This window comes from Dasypus novemcinctus, chromosome 22 (genome assembly GCF_030445035.2).
Source record: "Dasypus novemcinctus isolate mDasNov1 chromosome 22, mDasNov1.1.hap2, whole genome shotgun sequence".
Classification (NCBI taxonomy): Eukaryota; Metazoa; Chordata; class Mammalia; order Cingulata; family Dasypodidae; genus Dasypus; species Dasypus novemcinctus.
Genome location: NC_080694.1, coordinates 11,913,859 through 11,928,524, shown reverse-complemented (window position 1 = coordinate 11,928,524; position 14,666 = coordinate 11,913,859). Strand labels below are relative to the sequence as shown.

The 14,666-nt window shown below is 37.3% G+C and overlaps 1 protein-coding gene and 1 pseudogene across 1 annotated transcript; both read left to right on the top strand.

The window, feature by feature from the left end:
* Positions 1-1,149: 1,149 nt before the first annotated feature.
* LOC101441138 (desmin-like) lies at positions 1,150-6,512 on the top strand (annotated as a pseudogene).
* A 6,769-nt stretch (positions 6,513-13,281) lies between these two features.
* Positions 13,282-14,250, top strand: LOC131275188 (olfactory receptor 14C36-like). The gene has a single exon (XM_058285051.1). It carries the CDS (start codon positions 13,282-13,284, stop codon positions 14,248-14,250), a length of 969 nt encoding a protein of 322 aa, XP_058141034.1.
* Positions 14,251-14,666: the final 416 nt, after the last annotated feature.

The following is a 14,666-nucleotide window of genomic DNA, read 5'->3' as shown; positions in this document are numbered from 1 at the left end:
ATTTAATAATACTAGTTAAGCTACAGAAAAAGTATATCCCTGGGGGACAATACCAGCAGCAATATTCCAAAAATAGATTTGTTAAAGCTTCCTTTAAGCTGGGAAGTGTGTTATACTTTTTATTGTTTTATCACATTTAATCTTTTGAATATATTGATTAGTTTAAAGTATCACCCACATTTTTCACATATGAAAATGAATCTTAAGTAAGTTTTATAGCATACATAGGTTCTACAGCTTTATCTTTTGAAATTGAAATTTTTATTGTATTTTCTAGACACATAGTTCACACATGTTTTTTTTTAATAACTAAATTTTATTTTTAAAGGAGTTTTAGATTACAGAATTGTTATATCAAAAGTATCAGGGATTATCATATACACACCATCCCCTCCCACATCTTTCTCTATTAATAACATCTTACAATTGTGTTGTACAATTGCTACAACCTATGACTAAATACTGAAGCACTGCAACTAACCAAAATCTGTAGTTTACATTGTTGTTTACATTTAATTCCAATGCCCAAAAAATGACTTTATGTTCTACATTTATTCCCTTCCCTTCCCCTCACAACCTCTGGCAACAATTATCTTTAAAATAATGTTACATGTTCATGGAAGTAATGGAATACTACAATATTAGTAAGTTTACTTTCTCCATGAATGTATTCCCTTCCCTTATGTTTGTTCATTCCTCAACCTTGAGGATTTGGGGATAGTGATGACCACTCTGCCTCAGACTGAGAGGTGTTTTAGATATTATGTGGCAGATGGAAGGTACCATTTTGCTTGCCTCTGTAGATATTTTCTATTTTCAGGGATGGGGGTTATCCATCATCATTTTGTTAGTTGTCTCCAGGCAAGTCCAATGATTTAGAGAGTAGGTGTTGGCCACAAACCTTCTGAGATTCAGAGTTAAGAAGGATATAAACAGACAAGAGGATTAAGGCTTTGAACCATGTACTTAACAGTTATAGTACTAAAAATAGGCTCAAATAAAAGGGGTAGAAAAATTATGTATAAGGAAATCATGAATGAGTTTAACTCTGTTAAATTAGAGAAATAGGTTGTCATGTATTTCAAGGTAATGCTCACTGACAGGAAGCTGATTTCAAGGGATTGTTTGCATTGCCTATATAGTGTCCAGATGGCTTTAGACTTCTCAGGGGCACCCTTATTTGTAGCGTTGTTCATGGTGGCAGTAAGTGAGATCTGCCTGAGACATGCATATGTGTACCTCTGAAATGGGATCCAGACTCATTTTGAAATCTCTTAGCCATAAAAACTTTTCTGTATTTGATGTTTCCCCCTTTTGGTCAAGGTTTTTTTCCAAATGCATGACTGGTTGGTGCTTGGAATTAATCCCTTGGTGCCAGGAAGTTTCAACCCGGGGAGTCATGTCCATGCCAGGAGAAAGGTAATAAATTTATTTGCTGAGTTTGGCTCAGAGAAAGATCACATTTGAATAACAAAATGGTTTTCAAGAGGTAACTCTGGTGCAATAGTTATTGTTAGGTTAAGTTTCAATCTTAAAAGAATAAAATTCATAGTTCCATGCATTAATAATGACTGGCAGAATGATCTGTTTTCTTACATCAGCACTGCCTAAGTACTCAAGAGATTCTTGACCTTTATTTGAAAATATAGTAGGATATCCAAGGATGGGAATTTAATACTTTCTTGTTCATTGTGTGTGTCTCCACCTACTGAGATAACACCCTATGTCTTGATGAACACATTCATATTCCATAGAAGCATGCCCCGGATTCACTCTTTCCCACACATCACCTCACCATTAACACCATCAGAGTCCTTCCCTTGCCATATTTGCCAAAAGAACATTCCCATAAATGTATTTTCAACCACAGTTCTCCATATCCCCAGAGATTAGCTCTTCCTTCCTCCAGACCTGCCCTAAGTTGCATTGATGCCTAAAACCCTGCTCATTATCATGCTCTAGCACCATTGACCCTACTCACATTCATGCACCAACATTATGTCATCCACTACCAAACCACCCCCTTCCACCTGATCATAGGTTCTGTACAGATTAAGCATGAGTCCTCCACTCTTCTCCCTTTTTGTCACTAGGTTAATTATTTTCCAGACTCTATCTCTTTGAGTCTACTCAAGATCCTTAGGTCTGTTCAGTGATGTCCTACAATATGAATTATTTACTTTACTCAACATAAAGTCTTCAAGATTCATATATGTTGTCATGTGTGTCCAAAATTCATTCCTTCTTATAGCTGTGTAATATTCCATTATTTGAATATACCACATTTTGCATAACCATTCATATGTTGATCAAAACTTGTGTTGCTTCCAACTTTTGACAATAGTGAAATAATGCTGGTATGAACTTTGGTAGGCATATATCTTTTCATGTCCTTGCTTTCAATTCTTCTGGGTTTATACCCAGCAGTGGTATTGATGGATCATATGGTAATTCTACATTTAGCTTCCTGAGATTCAGCCAAATCATACAGCACAATTACTACACCATTCTACATTACCACCAGCAATGGAAGTATTACCATTCCTTTACATCCTCTCCAACACTTTTAGGTTACTGTTTTTATAACAACAGCCAGTCCAATAGGGGTAAGATGATACCTCATTGTAGATTTTTTGATTATCATTTCCCTCACAGCTAGTGATGAGCACCTTTTCATGTGCTTTTTAGCCATTTGAGTTTCCTTTTTTGGAAAAGTATCTATTCAAATGTCTTGCCAATTGTCTAAATGGGTTGTTTATCTTTATTTTTCAAGATGAGGGATTTCTTTATATATGCTGGCTATTAGACCCTTATCAGATACAGGGTTACCAGATATTTTCTCCTATTGAGTATACTGCCTTTCCACTTTATTGACAAACTCCATTGAAGCACAAAATATTTTAATTTTTAGGAGGTCCCTTTTATCTATTTTTCTTTCCTTGCTCCTGTTTTGGATGTAAAGTTTATGAAACCATTTCCTACTTTAAGATCTTAAAGATACTTCCCTACATTATCTTCTAGGAGCTTTATGGTCTTGGCTCATACATTTAACTCTTTCAACCATCTTGAGTTAATTTTTATGTATGGTGTGGTAACTTTTTCTTATTCCTTTGGATATGGATATATAGTTTTTCCCGCATCATTTGTTCAAGAGGACATTTGGTCCCAGTTGAGTGGGCTCAGTGGTCTTGTCAGATATCAGATGGCCACATATGTGTGGGTCTAATTCAGACTTCTCAGTTTGGTTCCATTGGTAAGTATGTCTATCCTTATTCCAAAGCTATGCAACTTTGACCACTGTGGCTTTGTAGTCTGTTTAAAGTCAGGCAGTATGATTTCTCCAATTTCCTTTTCCTTTTTCAATATATTTTGGTTACTCAGGGCCCCTTGTCCCTTTAAATAAATTTCATAATTAGCTTTTCTAATTCAGTAAAAAATGCTGTTTTAATTTTTATTGAGATTGCATTAAATATACAAACAAGTTAAGTAGGATAGAAATCTTAATTATATTTAGTCTTCCAATTCATGGACATGGAACAAATTTCAATTTATTTAGGTCTTTTTAGATTTCCTTTACAGTGCTGGGCACTTTCTCTGTATATGTCCTTTATATCCTTACTTAAGTTTATTCCTAGATATTTGATTCTTTTATTTGCTATTGTAAATGAAATGTTTTTGATAATTTCCTCCTCAGAATCCTCATTAGTGGTGTATATAAATACTACTCATTTTTGTGTGTTGATCTTAAATCCTGACACTTAACTGAACTCACTTATCAGCTCTAGGAGCATTGTTGAAAATTTCTCAGGGCTTTCTACATATGGGATCCTGTCTCTGAGAAGAGTGAAAATTTTACTTCTTCCTTTCCAATTTGGATATCTTTTTAATATTTTTCTTGCCTAAGTCCTCAAGCAAGTACTTCCAACACAATGTTAAATAAAAGAAGTGACATTCAGCATCCTTGACTTGTTCCAAATTTTAGAGAGAAAACCTTGGGCATTTTTCCATTGAGTATGATGTTAGCAGTGGGTTTTTGTTTATTTATTATTATTATTAAAGATATATTATCTCAAAAAATGTTCCATTAAAAAATATAAGAGGTTCCCATATACTCCATTCCCCACTCCCTCTCTCTTCCCACATCAACAACCTCTTTCATCAGTGTGGCATATTCATTGCATTTGATGAATGTATTTTGGAACACTGCTACACAGTATGGATTATAGTTTACATTGTAGTTTACACTCTCCCCCAGTCCATTCAGTGGGTTATGGCAGGATATATAATGTCCAGCATCTGTCCCTGCAATGTCATTCAGGACAATTCCAAGTCCCAAAAGCGCCCTCATATCACACCTTTTTCCCTCTTTCTGCCCTCAGCAACTTCCATGGCCACTGTTTCTACATCAGTAATACAGTTTCTTCCTTTGCTAGTGTCATAATAATTCTATAGTAGAATACCAGGAAGTCCACTCTAATCCATGCTTTATTCCTCCATCCTGAGGTCCTGGGGATGGCAATGTCCACTCCATCTCTAAATTAAGAGGGGGCTTAGATCCCATTTTGTTGATGGATGGGACTCTCCTGCTTGCCGTTGTAGACACACTTAGGTCCCTGGTGTGGTAGTCGAGTATACTCATCTTCCTATTAGCTGACCTGCAATGATGAATAGAGGCCATGTGAAATTTCACCAAAAATTTATAAAAGTGTATAGTGTAAAATGTAAACCATATTGGAAGCAGTCGGGTTTTAATATATTCCTTTTGCCATGCTGAGGAAGTTCGCTTCCATTTTTTTCTTTCAAATTGCTTTTATCAAGAAATCATGCTGTATCTTGTCAAATGCTTTTTCTGCATCAATAAACATGGTCACATGCTTTTTTTCTTTATCTGTTAATTTTTTATATTACATTGTTTGATATTCTTATTTTGAATCATCCTTGCAATCCTGGAATAAAACCTACTTGATCATGGTGTATATTTCATATGATGTGTTGTTGAGTGTGATTAGCAACTAATTTGTTGAACATTTTAGCATCTAAGTTCATTAGGGTGATTAGTACGTAGTTTTCTTTTCTTCTGGCATATTTATGTGGCTTTGGAATAAGGGTAATGTTGGCATCATAGAAGGAGTTAGGTAATGTTCCCTCCACTTCTATTCTTTGGAAGAGTTTAAACAGGATTAGTGTTAGTCCTTCCGGAATGATTAGCAGAATTCACCTGTGAAGTCATCAGGTCCTGCCTTTTCTTGGTTTGGACTTTTTTGATGACTAATTAAATCTCACTACTTGCGATTGTTCTACTGAGTTCTTCTATTTCTTCTTTCACCATTATTTGTGCATTTCTAAAAATATGCCTCTTCCATCTAAGTTATCCATCTTGTTGGCATATAATTTTTCAAAGTATCCTCTTATGATATAATTTATTTCTGTAGGATCAATGGTGATACCCCTTCAATCTTTTTTTATTTTATGTATTTGCATCTTCTCTTTTTTCTTTGTTAGTCTGGCTAAGGTTTTCTCAATTTTATTAGTCTTCTCAAAGAAAAATCTTTTGATTTTGTTAAATCTTTTCTTCTGTTACTTTAGTCTCAAATTCATTTTGTTCTTCTCTAAACTTTAATTCCTTCTTTCTCCTTGCTTTGAATTAGTTTATTGTTCTTTTTCTAATTCCTAGGTGTGTGCAATTGTCTTTAAATGTAGTTATGTCTTCTTTTTAAATATAGATGTTTTAGGGGTATGCATTTCCCTCTTAGCAATGCTTTAGCTCCATCCCATACATTTTGATACGTTGTATTCTCAGTTTATTTAAAATAGTTACTTATTTCTTTTGCCATTTCCTCTCGATCCATTAAAATACCAGAAATTGCAAAAGGGCTAACTTCTAACCTTGCCTATGTTTAATTGTTACTAATACATACTATACTTGTTTAAAATGCCTCCTCGATAATTATATGAACAAGCTGCAAAGCTTTTAAGACTCCCGCTAATCCAGCACTCTCTGCTTGCTTCTAATTTGTTCATTTTAATGTATAGTGGGTCGACAACAGTGACGCGATGCGCCAGGCCAAGCAGCAGGTGATGGAGTACCGGCACCAGATCCAGTCCTACACCTGCGAGTTGACACTCTCAAGGGCACTATGAGGCAGAGACGGGAGCTGGAGGACCAAGAACTCTGCCAGTGAGGCCAGCAGTTACCAGGACAACATTGCACCCCTGGAGAAGGAGATCCGGCACTTCAAGAATGAGATGGTCCACCACCAGCATGAGTACCAGGACTGCTCAACGAGATGGCTCTGGATGTGGAGACTGCCCCCTCCCGGGTCTGGAGGGCGAGGAGAGCAGGATCAGCCTCCCCACCCAGACCTTTTCTGCCCTCCACTTCAGAAGAATCGAGCCCTGAGCAAAGGGGTTCCGAAGTCCACACAAAGAAGACGGTGATGATCAAGACCAGAGAAAGCCTGGATGCGGAGGTCAACGGTGAGGCCACCCAGCAGCAACACGAGGTGCCCTAAAGCCACAAGAGAAGGTCCTCTCCCCGTGTTCCTTCACTGCTTCCTTCCCTAGGGCACCACACCCAGCCACGCGCCTCCCCTCACAGCCTCTGCCCCTCCTCACCGACCTCTTGCCGTGGTCCCCACAGGGGACGTGGCCCATGCCTGCCCACCCCAGGGTTCCCCCAAAAACCCGCTGGATGTTGGGAGGCCTTCTGTCCCCACCCCCTCAGGGCGGCCCCTTTCCTGGTCCGGCGGGGGTGGAGCGAAGCCCAGAGTGGCGACACTGTCCCTGGCCCCTCCGGGCCTCAAGCTCTAGCTCTAGCTCTGGAGAAGGCCCAGAGCACAGCATCTGGACACCGCAGGATGAGGATCGAGCCCCATGTACCCTCACTACTCCCCAGCCTGGGCCAGAGAGAGAAAGGGCCGCTTCCTCTGGAAGCCCGCAGGTAACCAGGGGGTCCAGCCCTCGGTAGAGACTCGGGGAGGGGGAGTCGAAACAGGCCCCTACTTTCCCTTCCGCTTAACAACCCTTGCCCCAGGGTGGGCTTACAAAGCAAAGGCTGCAAGAGGGAGCCTCCGAAAGTGCCGGTTATGGGAGCAGGAAATTCAAAAGGAAGGAGGGCAGGCGAGATGCTGGAGAAAGGAGAGGAGAGGAGAGAGGCAGAGGGCGGTCCCAGGAAGGTGGAGGGGCACCCACCTCCCTTGCCTGCCCCTCCTCGGCTGCGGGGCTCTGGCCTGAACAATAGAGAAGCATAAGCCTGGAACGCCCCCTGCTGTCTTGACCGCCTGGCCTCTGGGACCCCAGGGCCCTGTCACGCCACCCCTCGGGATGGACTGTGTGCTCCCTCTTGCCCGGCCAGGCTTTCCCCAGGGCCCCTCCCAGAGCCTCCCAGTTCTCCGTGTGCGAAGCACGTAGTGGGAGGGGTTTTGCTGGGGAACCACAAATACTTCCTGCTGGGCGGCAGTTTCTGGACTACCCCCTCCTGCCTGCCACCCACCTTCTGATCAGCACGGCCACTTGCTGCTTTTCCCCCCAGCCTGGCTCTGAAGTAGCCCTCCCCAACCCATTCCCCAGAGAAACGTTCAGCCTCTTTTCATTAAATATGCCTTGGGCAACTTTTTGTCTAAAGAATAAAATAAAATAAAAGCCATTAGGCCATCTCTGTCTTAATTGGTGAGTTTAATCCATTTAACTTTAGAGTGATTAATAAGAGGGAATAAATAATAATAAATCTGTCATTTCCTATGACTTTCTACAAGTCATATCAATTTTATTACTATATTCATGCAACACTATTTTGATTGTGTTTAGATGATTGTTATAATGTACGATTTTAATTCACTCCTCATTCCTATTTCTTCATATGTTTATTTTTTTAGTAGTTACTCTGGTGATAATATCTTGAGTTTATAATAATGTAGTTTAAGATGACACCAACTTTACTTCAATAGAATAAAAATATCTGCTGCTATAAAACTTCACTTATGTTGATTTTTCCGCAAATTAGTTCATTATACACTGTGAGTTCATTAACATGGATTTATAATTTTTATACATTTGTTGTTTAAATCATATAGAAGACAAAAAAAGCTGTTACAAACAAAAAAGTAGTAAACTGGCTTTATATTTAATTATGTAGTTTACCATTATATATATTTGTCTTCACATAGCTTAAGTTAATAGCTTGCATCCTTTCTTTTCAGCTAGAAGGATTCTCTTTGGCATTTCTTATAAAGTAGATCCTCTGGCAACAGAGTCCCTCAGCTTTTGTTTATCTGGGAATGTCTTAATTTCCCCCTTCATTTTGAAGGATAATTTTGTTGGATATAGAATTCTTTGGTTGACATTTGCATTTTCTTTCACTACTTAAAATATGTTCTCCCACTTTTAAATGATATACTTTTCCTAATAGTCACAATAGGATAATAAACAATTTCACATTCTCAAGGGAATTGAAAAATAAAGTATGAAATATTTGTATCATAGGAAACTCTCAGATATGGAAAAAAAATCACTGATACAAAACCTCAAAATACCTAATATACATTATAGTAATCAAAAGAAGTCGCTACAAAAGAGATCATACTGTATGATTCTATTTATATAAATTTCAAGATTAGCCAAAATACCAAATTAAAGAAGTTAAAATAATGATTTTCTATATTGGATATTGAAATGTGTAGTAAATAAAAATAAATTTTGATACACAAAACCAGAATTCAATGCCAGTGTCCACTGTGATGTACAAGAAATGAAGAAAAGTAAAAACATGGATTCTGGGATTTGTGAAAATGGAAAGTTAAACTGGATTATAAAAATTGAAGATGGATAAATGAAATTTTAGAGTATAGCTACAATAAAAACTTAGAATTGTACCACCAAAAGCTATGAAATGTGAAAAGAGTATGAGTAAAAGTGTATTTTATACAGCCATTGGAAGAAAAAGAAAACAAAGAAGAGATGGACAAATAGTACACAGAAATGCAAAATGTTCCAGGAGTTGGATTCAATATAAATATCCTAAACAATCCAATTAAAAGAAAAAGATTGCCAAAGTCAAGTATATGTCTCAAAATATATATATATATATATATATATATATGACCTTTCTGTTTATAAGAAAGACTATTTGAAATATATGCAATCTGTATACCTAGAAAATAAATTGGTAACAACACGGGAAAATATATTTATATATAATGGAAACACAAACCAAAAGCTAATGCGGCTATCTGACTGCATTTTTATTGAATGGCATATAACTCAAAGCAGGATGTATGGTTCAATTTTAAGGTTATTTTGCATCCATGATAAATAACACAGTGCTAAGTAAACATTAACCAATTATAATAAGTTCAAAATATATAATGCATAACATGCTGTATCAAAAAGGAGAATTGAAAATCCAGTTATATCTGGATATTTAAAAGCAATTCAGCCTGTATAATAATCCTGAGACAACCATCAGGAAATGTAAAAAGTTTTGAACAGTATAATTGACTAACTCTTAGTGGTGCCAAATGTGCATTGTTGAGTAGTTTGAAATAATAGTTTGTGCTGTCTAAGCACAGTTGAATAAAACTGGAAATTAATGGCAGAAAGGTGCAAAGCATCCCTAAGAGGCATGTTGAGGCTTTCTACTTTCCTGACATGATCAGAATTATCACTAAGACCATTACTGTGAAGACTGAAGGTCAGTTATTATAGAGCTTCCTAATAGGTGCTAGTCTAAATGGCTTACATGTTCCATTTATCCCTGCTCTCAAGTGGCACATGAGGGAGGACACCACTGTTAATGTGCTAACAGGTGTAGAAACTGAGGCATCAGAAGTAAAGCAACGTGACAGTGATCCCCCAGCTCACAGGCCACTGGCCTGGGCTTTGACACCAGGATCATCTACGCTTTGGACAATATCAGAAAGACTTTTATCAATTAATCAAGTAGCAAGACTGGGAGTTTGGTCTGACCAGTGAAAATCACTCCATTCCTGGGAGGAAATCCCTGAGGATATACAGGAAAACTTAGTGTCCAAGGATTGGACTGAGACCAGGTTTTAGGTCTCGAGGATCCACAGGCACTTCACCTTAAGAGCACTCAGAATACTAGGGCAAATGATTTTTTTTCTGTTTACATTATTGTTCCTTTAATCTTCACCAATTTTTTCATAAGTTCAAATACACTAATGTATTTTAATACATAAAAGTTCCATTCATGGACATATTTTACATGGGTCCTGTTCCCTAATCATCTAGAAGCAATCATCTCTTTGAAATTACCCGTGGGCACTGGCTGCTATTAGTGCCAAAGCCTGTGTTCCCAGGGGTTTTCTCTGATGCCATTGGAGTCCTCATTTGACAATAAAACAACACTAAACTCCAACTACAATAGAAACATTCCAATCAGGATATTAGACAGCTCTACTGAATATGCCCGCTCATCCTTGCATGCGGGTCAAACATCCTTGAACCCTTACGAGAAGTCCTGGCGTGTCCTTCCAGTGTAAGAAAAAGCAATATTAATTTCTGAGGCTTCATTGTAATTAACTTCTTTCCCTCCATGAATCATCCCCATTTCTTTCCTGCACTGCTCATTTGATTTTTTAGAAAAACTGCCAAAGGAACTATTATTAAAAATATAAATGTGAAGTGAACTAACACAATGAGACAACATTCTTCTTTTTGCAGTGTTAGCAGAATTGAGAGCTTTCATGGAAGCAAAGTATGAGCTGATTGCAGCAGCAGAGGGAGCAGGGGAGGACCAGCTCTGCACACCAACCAGACCTTCAATATGCAGAATGCTAATTTAAATTTATACCTAAACCCATCTATTATAATTCAGATGGGGTGTGTTTAAATTAACCTAAAATAAAGTAAATAATATTTATGTATATTTTTGCCGAACAATTTATGATTTCAATTATTGTTGGCCCAATATTTTTTTCTTTCCCAATCATTCTGCTAAAAGTTCAGATGGTACATAGTGAGTAAGTGACTCCCTGTCATAAAACTAAAGTGTGTATATAACCCCTTAAACTTCAGGTGTAATTTTAGGACTTTCCCATTACGTGAAAACCATGTAAGCATTTGTTCAAAATTCTTTTCTACAGTTTCCAGACAAATGCTTGAGTAGAATTCACACCCAGTATCGTGCAAGATATTTATTAAAAATTAATGATTACAAGTTTATCTCAATCAATAAATGAATGAATATACTAATGACCAAAAAATTTCTTCAAGGCTTTGCAGAAAAAGGAAAAAAAAATAATAATTTGCTTTTACAATTTCATGGATGGGAACACCTATGAAATAATCTAGTCCTCCCAGAACTTTAATGTGTAGGTTATCCACCAGCAACCTGCATACTGTTCAAAAATAGTTTATATCTTATAATCTCTATTCATCTATATAGAACATTTTAGCAAATGCAGAGTGCTGACATTCCTTTATTTCTATGCTTTCTTTAAAAATAATATTAATATGAATTTCAATTTGAAAGTGCTGAAGGAATCACATGCATAATCCCTTTTTATTTTTAGTACTTTTCTTTAGCATAGCTGCCAATTTGAGAATCTTTATTTGAACTATTTTCAAATATTAAATGCATGAAGTAGGCATTTTTATAAATTTTACAGTAAAAGAAATAGAAATTCATAGATATATGTGAACCTCTCCTTAGCATGGTTGAAAATAAATCACAGAGCCATGACATAAAACATATCTTCCCCTGATGTCTGCAAAGTTTTAACTCTGCTATGTTGACACATCAGAAATCCAAGACAGAAATCTACAATTAGATTGGTGATTATAAAATAATAAAAGATTTTCAATCTTTGTTCCACCTATGGAATCCTGTTGCATTTCTGTAATATGGCAGAAGTAGTCTGATATGGATTTTAATGAGAAAAAATTTAGCAATTATTTTTAAGATCTCAAATTCCACATGAAGCTGGTTTAAACATGATAAACTATTTATTAATATTGAAATAGCAATTTTTAACCAACTTCATTATACAAATATTATCAGTAAATTTCAATAAAAAATGTTGGTATAAAATAACAAAACCAACAACAAAAACTACTTTTTGAAGAATTTGAGAGATCCTGAAGTAAAGAGGATCATAAAGAGGGAAAGTTTTTATTATTGAGATCAGGATGGCAGTCTGAAATTAACATGAGGACTGCCTTCTCCTAGTTAGCAGAGGTTCTCTATAAGTGGTTGTCAGGAGAAGTAGGTTGTCAGGAGAAAAGGGAATAAGGAAACATGGATTTGCAGTTCATTTACATTGAGAAGTAAAGAGTACAAGCATACGCAAATCAGAAAATATATATAATCTACATTTGCAAGAGAAAAATGAAAATAGTTTAACAAATTTCAGAAGAAAACATTCTATAGTTGGGGGTTAAGTAATCGTTTAATTAAGATCAATTATGAAAGAAGGAAGGTTAAGAATGTAAAAATGTGGAGCAATATGGAAAATAGTTTTGAACAGTTCTCACAGACCACCTAATACTGAATATATGGGAAATCAGTAGGAGGTGTTTCAGTTCTGGATCATTGTGATTTAATAGTGGATCCAAAAATAGGGGTCTTGTGGTTCCTGCAGGGCTCAAAATGCTGAAATATTGCTGTGCTGGGGAATGTTGAGCCTCAGTGGTGAGTATGGATTGGCATGGTGGGAAACAGTGTATCTCAGTAGGATCAGAATTTGTGCTGAAGGAAATGCTCCATGTGGCAATGAGCTATCTAAGCAGACCAGATAAATCTGACATTGAATGCCTACTATTCTGCTTACATTTTCATGGATTAAAAAAAGTCCTTGAGCTGTCAGTAACCTACTCTTTTTTTAAAGTTGTATGCATTACTTCATTACAATTTTCAGAGTTTCAGTGAGAATTGCAGTACATAATATATGAATAAAGTAATCTATAAAATAAATTATGAGTAAACAAAAGGTGGTATTAATGTATTTCACTTAGTTGATTATTTTATCTAGGTTATCACCACAATAAATCTACACAATGATAGAAATACATGTAAACATAAGGATAAGCCTTAAATATTACATTTTACTGCTCCCCTTAAACTGCAAATAAATGTTAAAAGCAGGGAGACTAAAGTAACATGAGGAAAGATGATGTTATATCCTACTAACCAAAGCAAATTAGACACTAAAATTGGATTAATGTGAGAAAATATATGTACTTAGGCTAATTTCTTCTATATGTTGATTCTCCATGTTTTTAGGATTTGTCTGTTTCTTCATGACCAAGGCAAATTTTCCTAATATGCCTAATTCTACCACAGTGACTGAATTCCTTCTTACAAGATTTTCTGATGTGTGGGGACTCAGAGTCTTACATGCCACGCTGTTCCTACTGATGTATTTGGCAACTCTGATGGGGAATCTTCTTATTGTCATAGCAACTACCTTTGACTGGAACCTTCACTCCCCCATGTACTTCTTTCTTAGGAATCTCTCTGTTATAGACATGTGTTACATTTCTGTTATAATTCCCAAGGCATGTGTCATTTTCCTGCTTGACACCACAGCAATCTCCATGGCTGGATGTGCAGCTCAGATCTTCCTTGTGTTTTTGTTTGCTACAGTAGAGCTACTGTTCCTCACCATCATGGCCTATGACCGCTATGTGGCCATCTGCCAGCCCCTCCACTACCCTGTGGTCATGAACCCTCGGGTCTGTGTCCAGATGACTCTGGCCTCTGTACTCAGTGGGTTAGCCAATTCAGCGCTCCACACTGGCAACACATTCTGGCTGCCCTTCTGTCAGTCCAACGTGGTCCCTCAGTTCTTCTGTGATGTCCCCTCCCTGCTGAAGCTCTCCTGCTCTGACACTTTAATCAATCAAATTTTTCTTTTTATCTCTATGGTTGTGATTGCTGGTGGCTGCTTTGCCTTCATCACCATGACTTATATTCACATATTTTCTAATGTGCTCAAGTTTCCAACCAGAGGAGAGCGAGGAAAGGCCTTTTCCACCTGTGTGCCTCACATTCTTGTGGTAACCATGTTTGTCTTCTCAGCTGGTGCTGTGTATATGAAGCCAACATCCAACTTACCCACAATTCAGGACACGATCAACTCTGTGTTCTATTCTATAGTCCCTCCTTTCTTGAATCCTATTATCTATAGTCTTAGAAACAAGCAGATAAAGGAGGCTGTGAAGCGGTTTATGAGAAGAATGGTTTATTCAGGAAAAAAAAATAGGATGTTTGAAGCATTACCATTTTGTTGACATGAGTTAAAATTTGATTCAGAATTAACCTTCTTTCCCATTTCCAACATTCATGACCAGAATTGACATCTGAAAGCTGAAGGTGGAAGAAGAATCTGAGAAAGCTGTTATTAATGAAAGATATATAATGATAAATAACTTTTGAGGAGGTAGTTTAAATTTAAAGAAATAAGTATTTTTATTCTATATATATATATATATATATATATGAGTAGGGAAGCAGATGTGGCTCAATCAATTGGGCTCCCTTCTACCATATGGGAGGCCCTGGGTTAGCTTCCAAGGGCCTTCTTGTGAAGGCAAGCTTGCCCGTGCCTTGGGGAGCTGATGGCCAGTGCCTGTGGAGAGCTGATGGCTGCACCTGTGGAGAGCTGGTGCAGCAAGATGACACAACGAAGGGAGACAAGCAGACACAG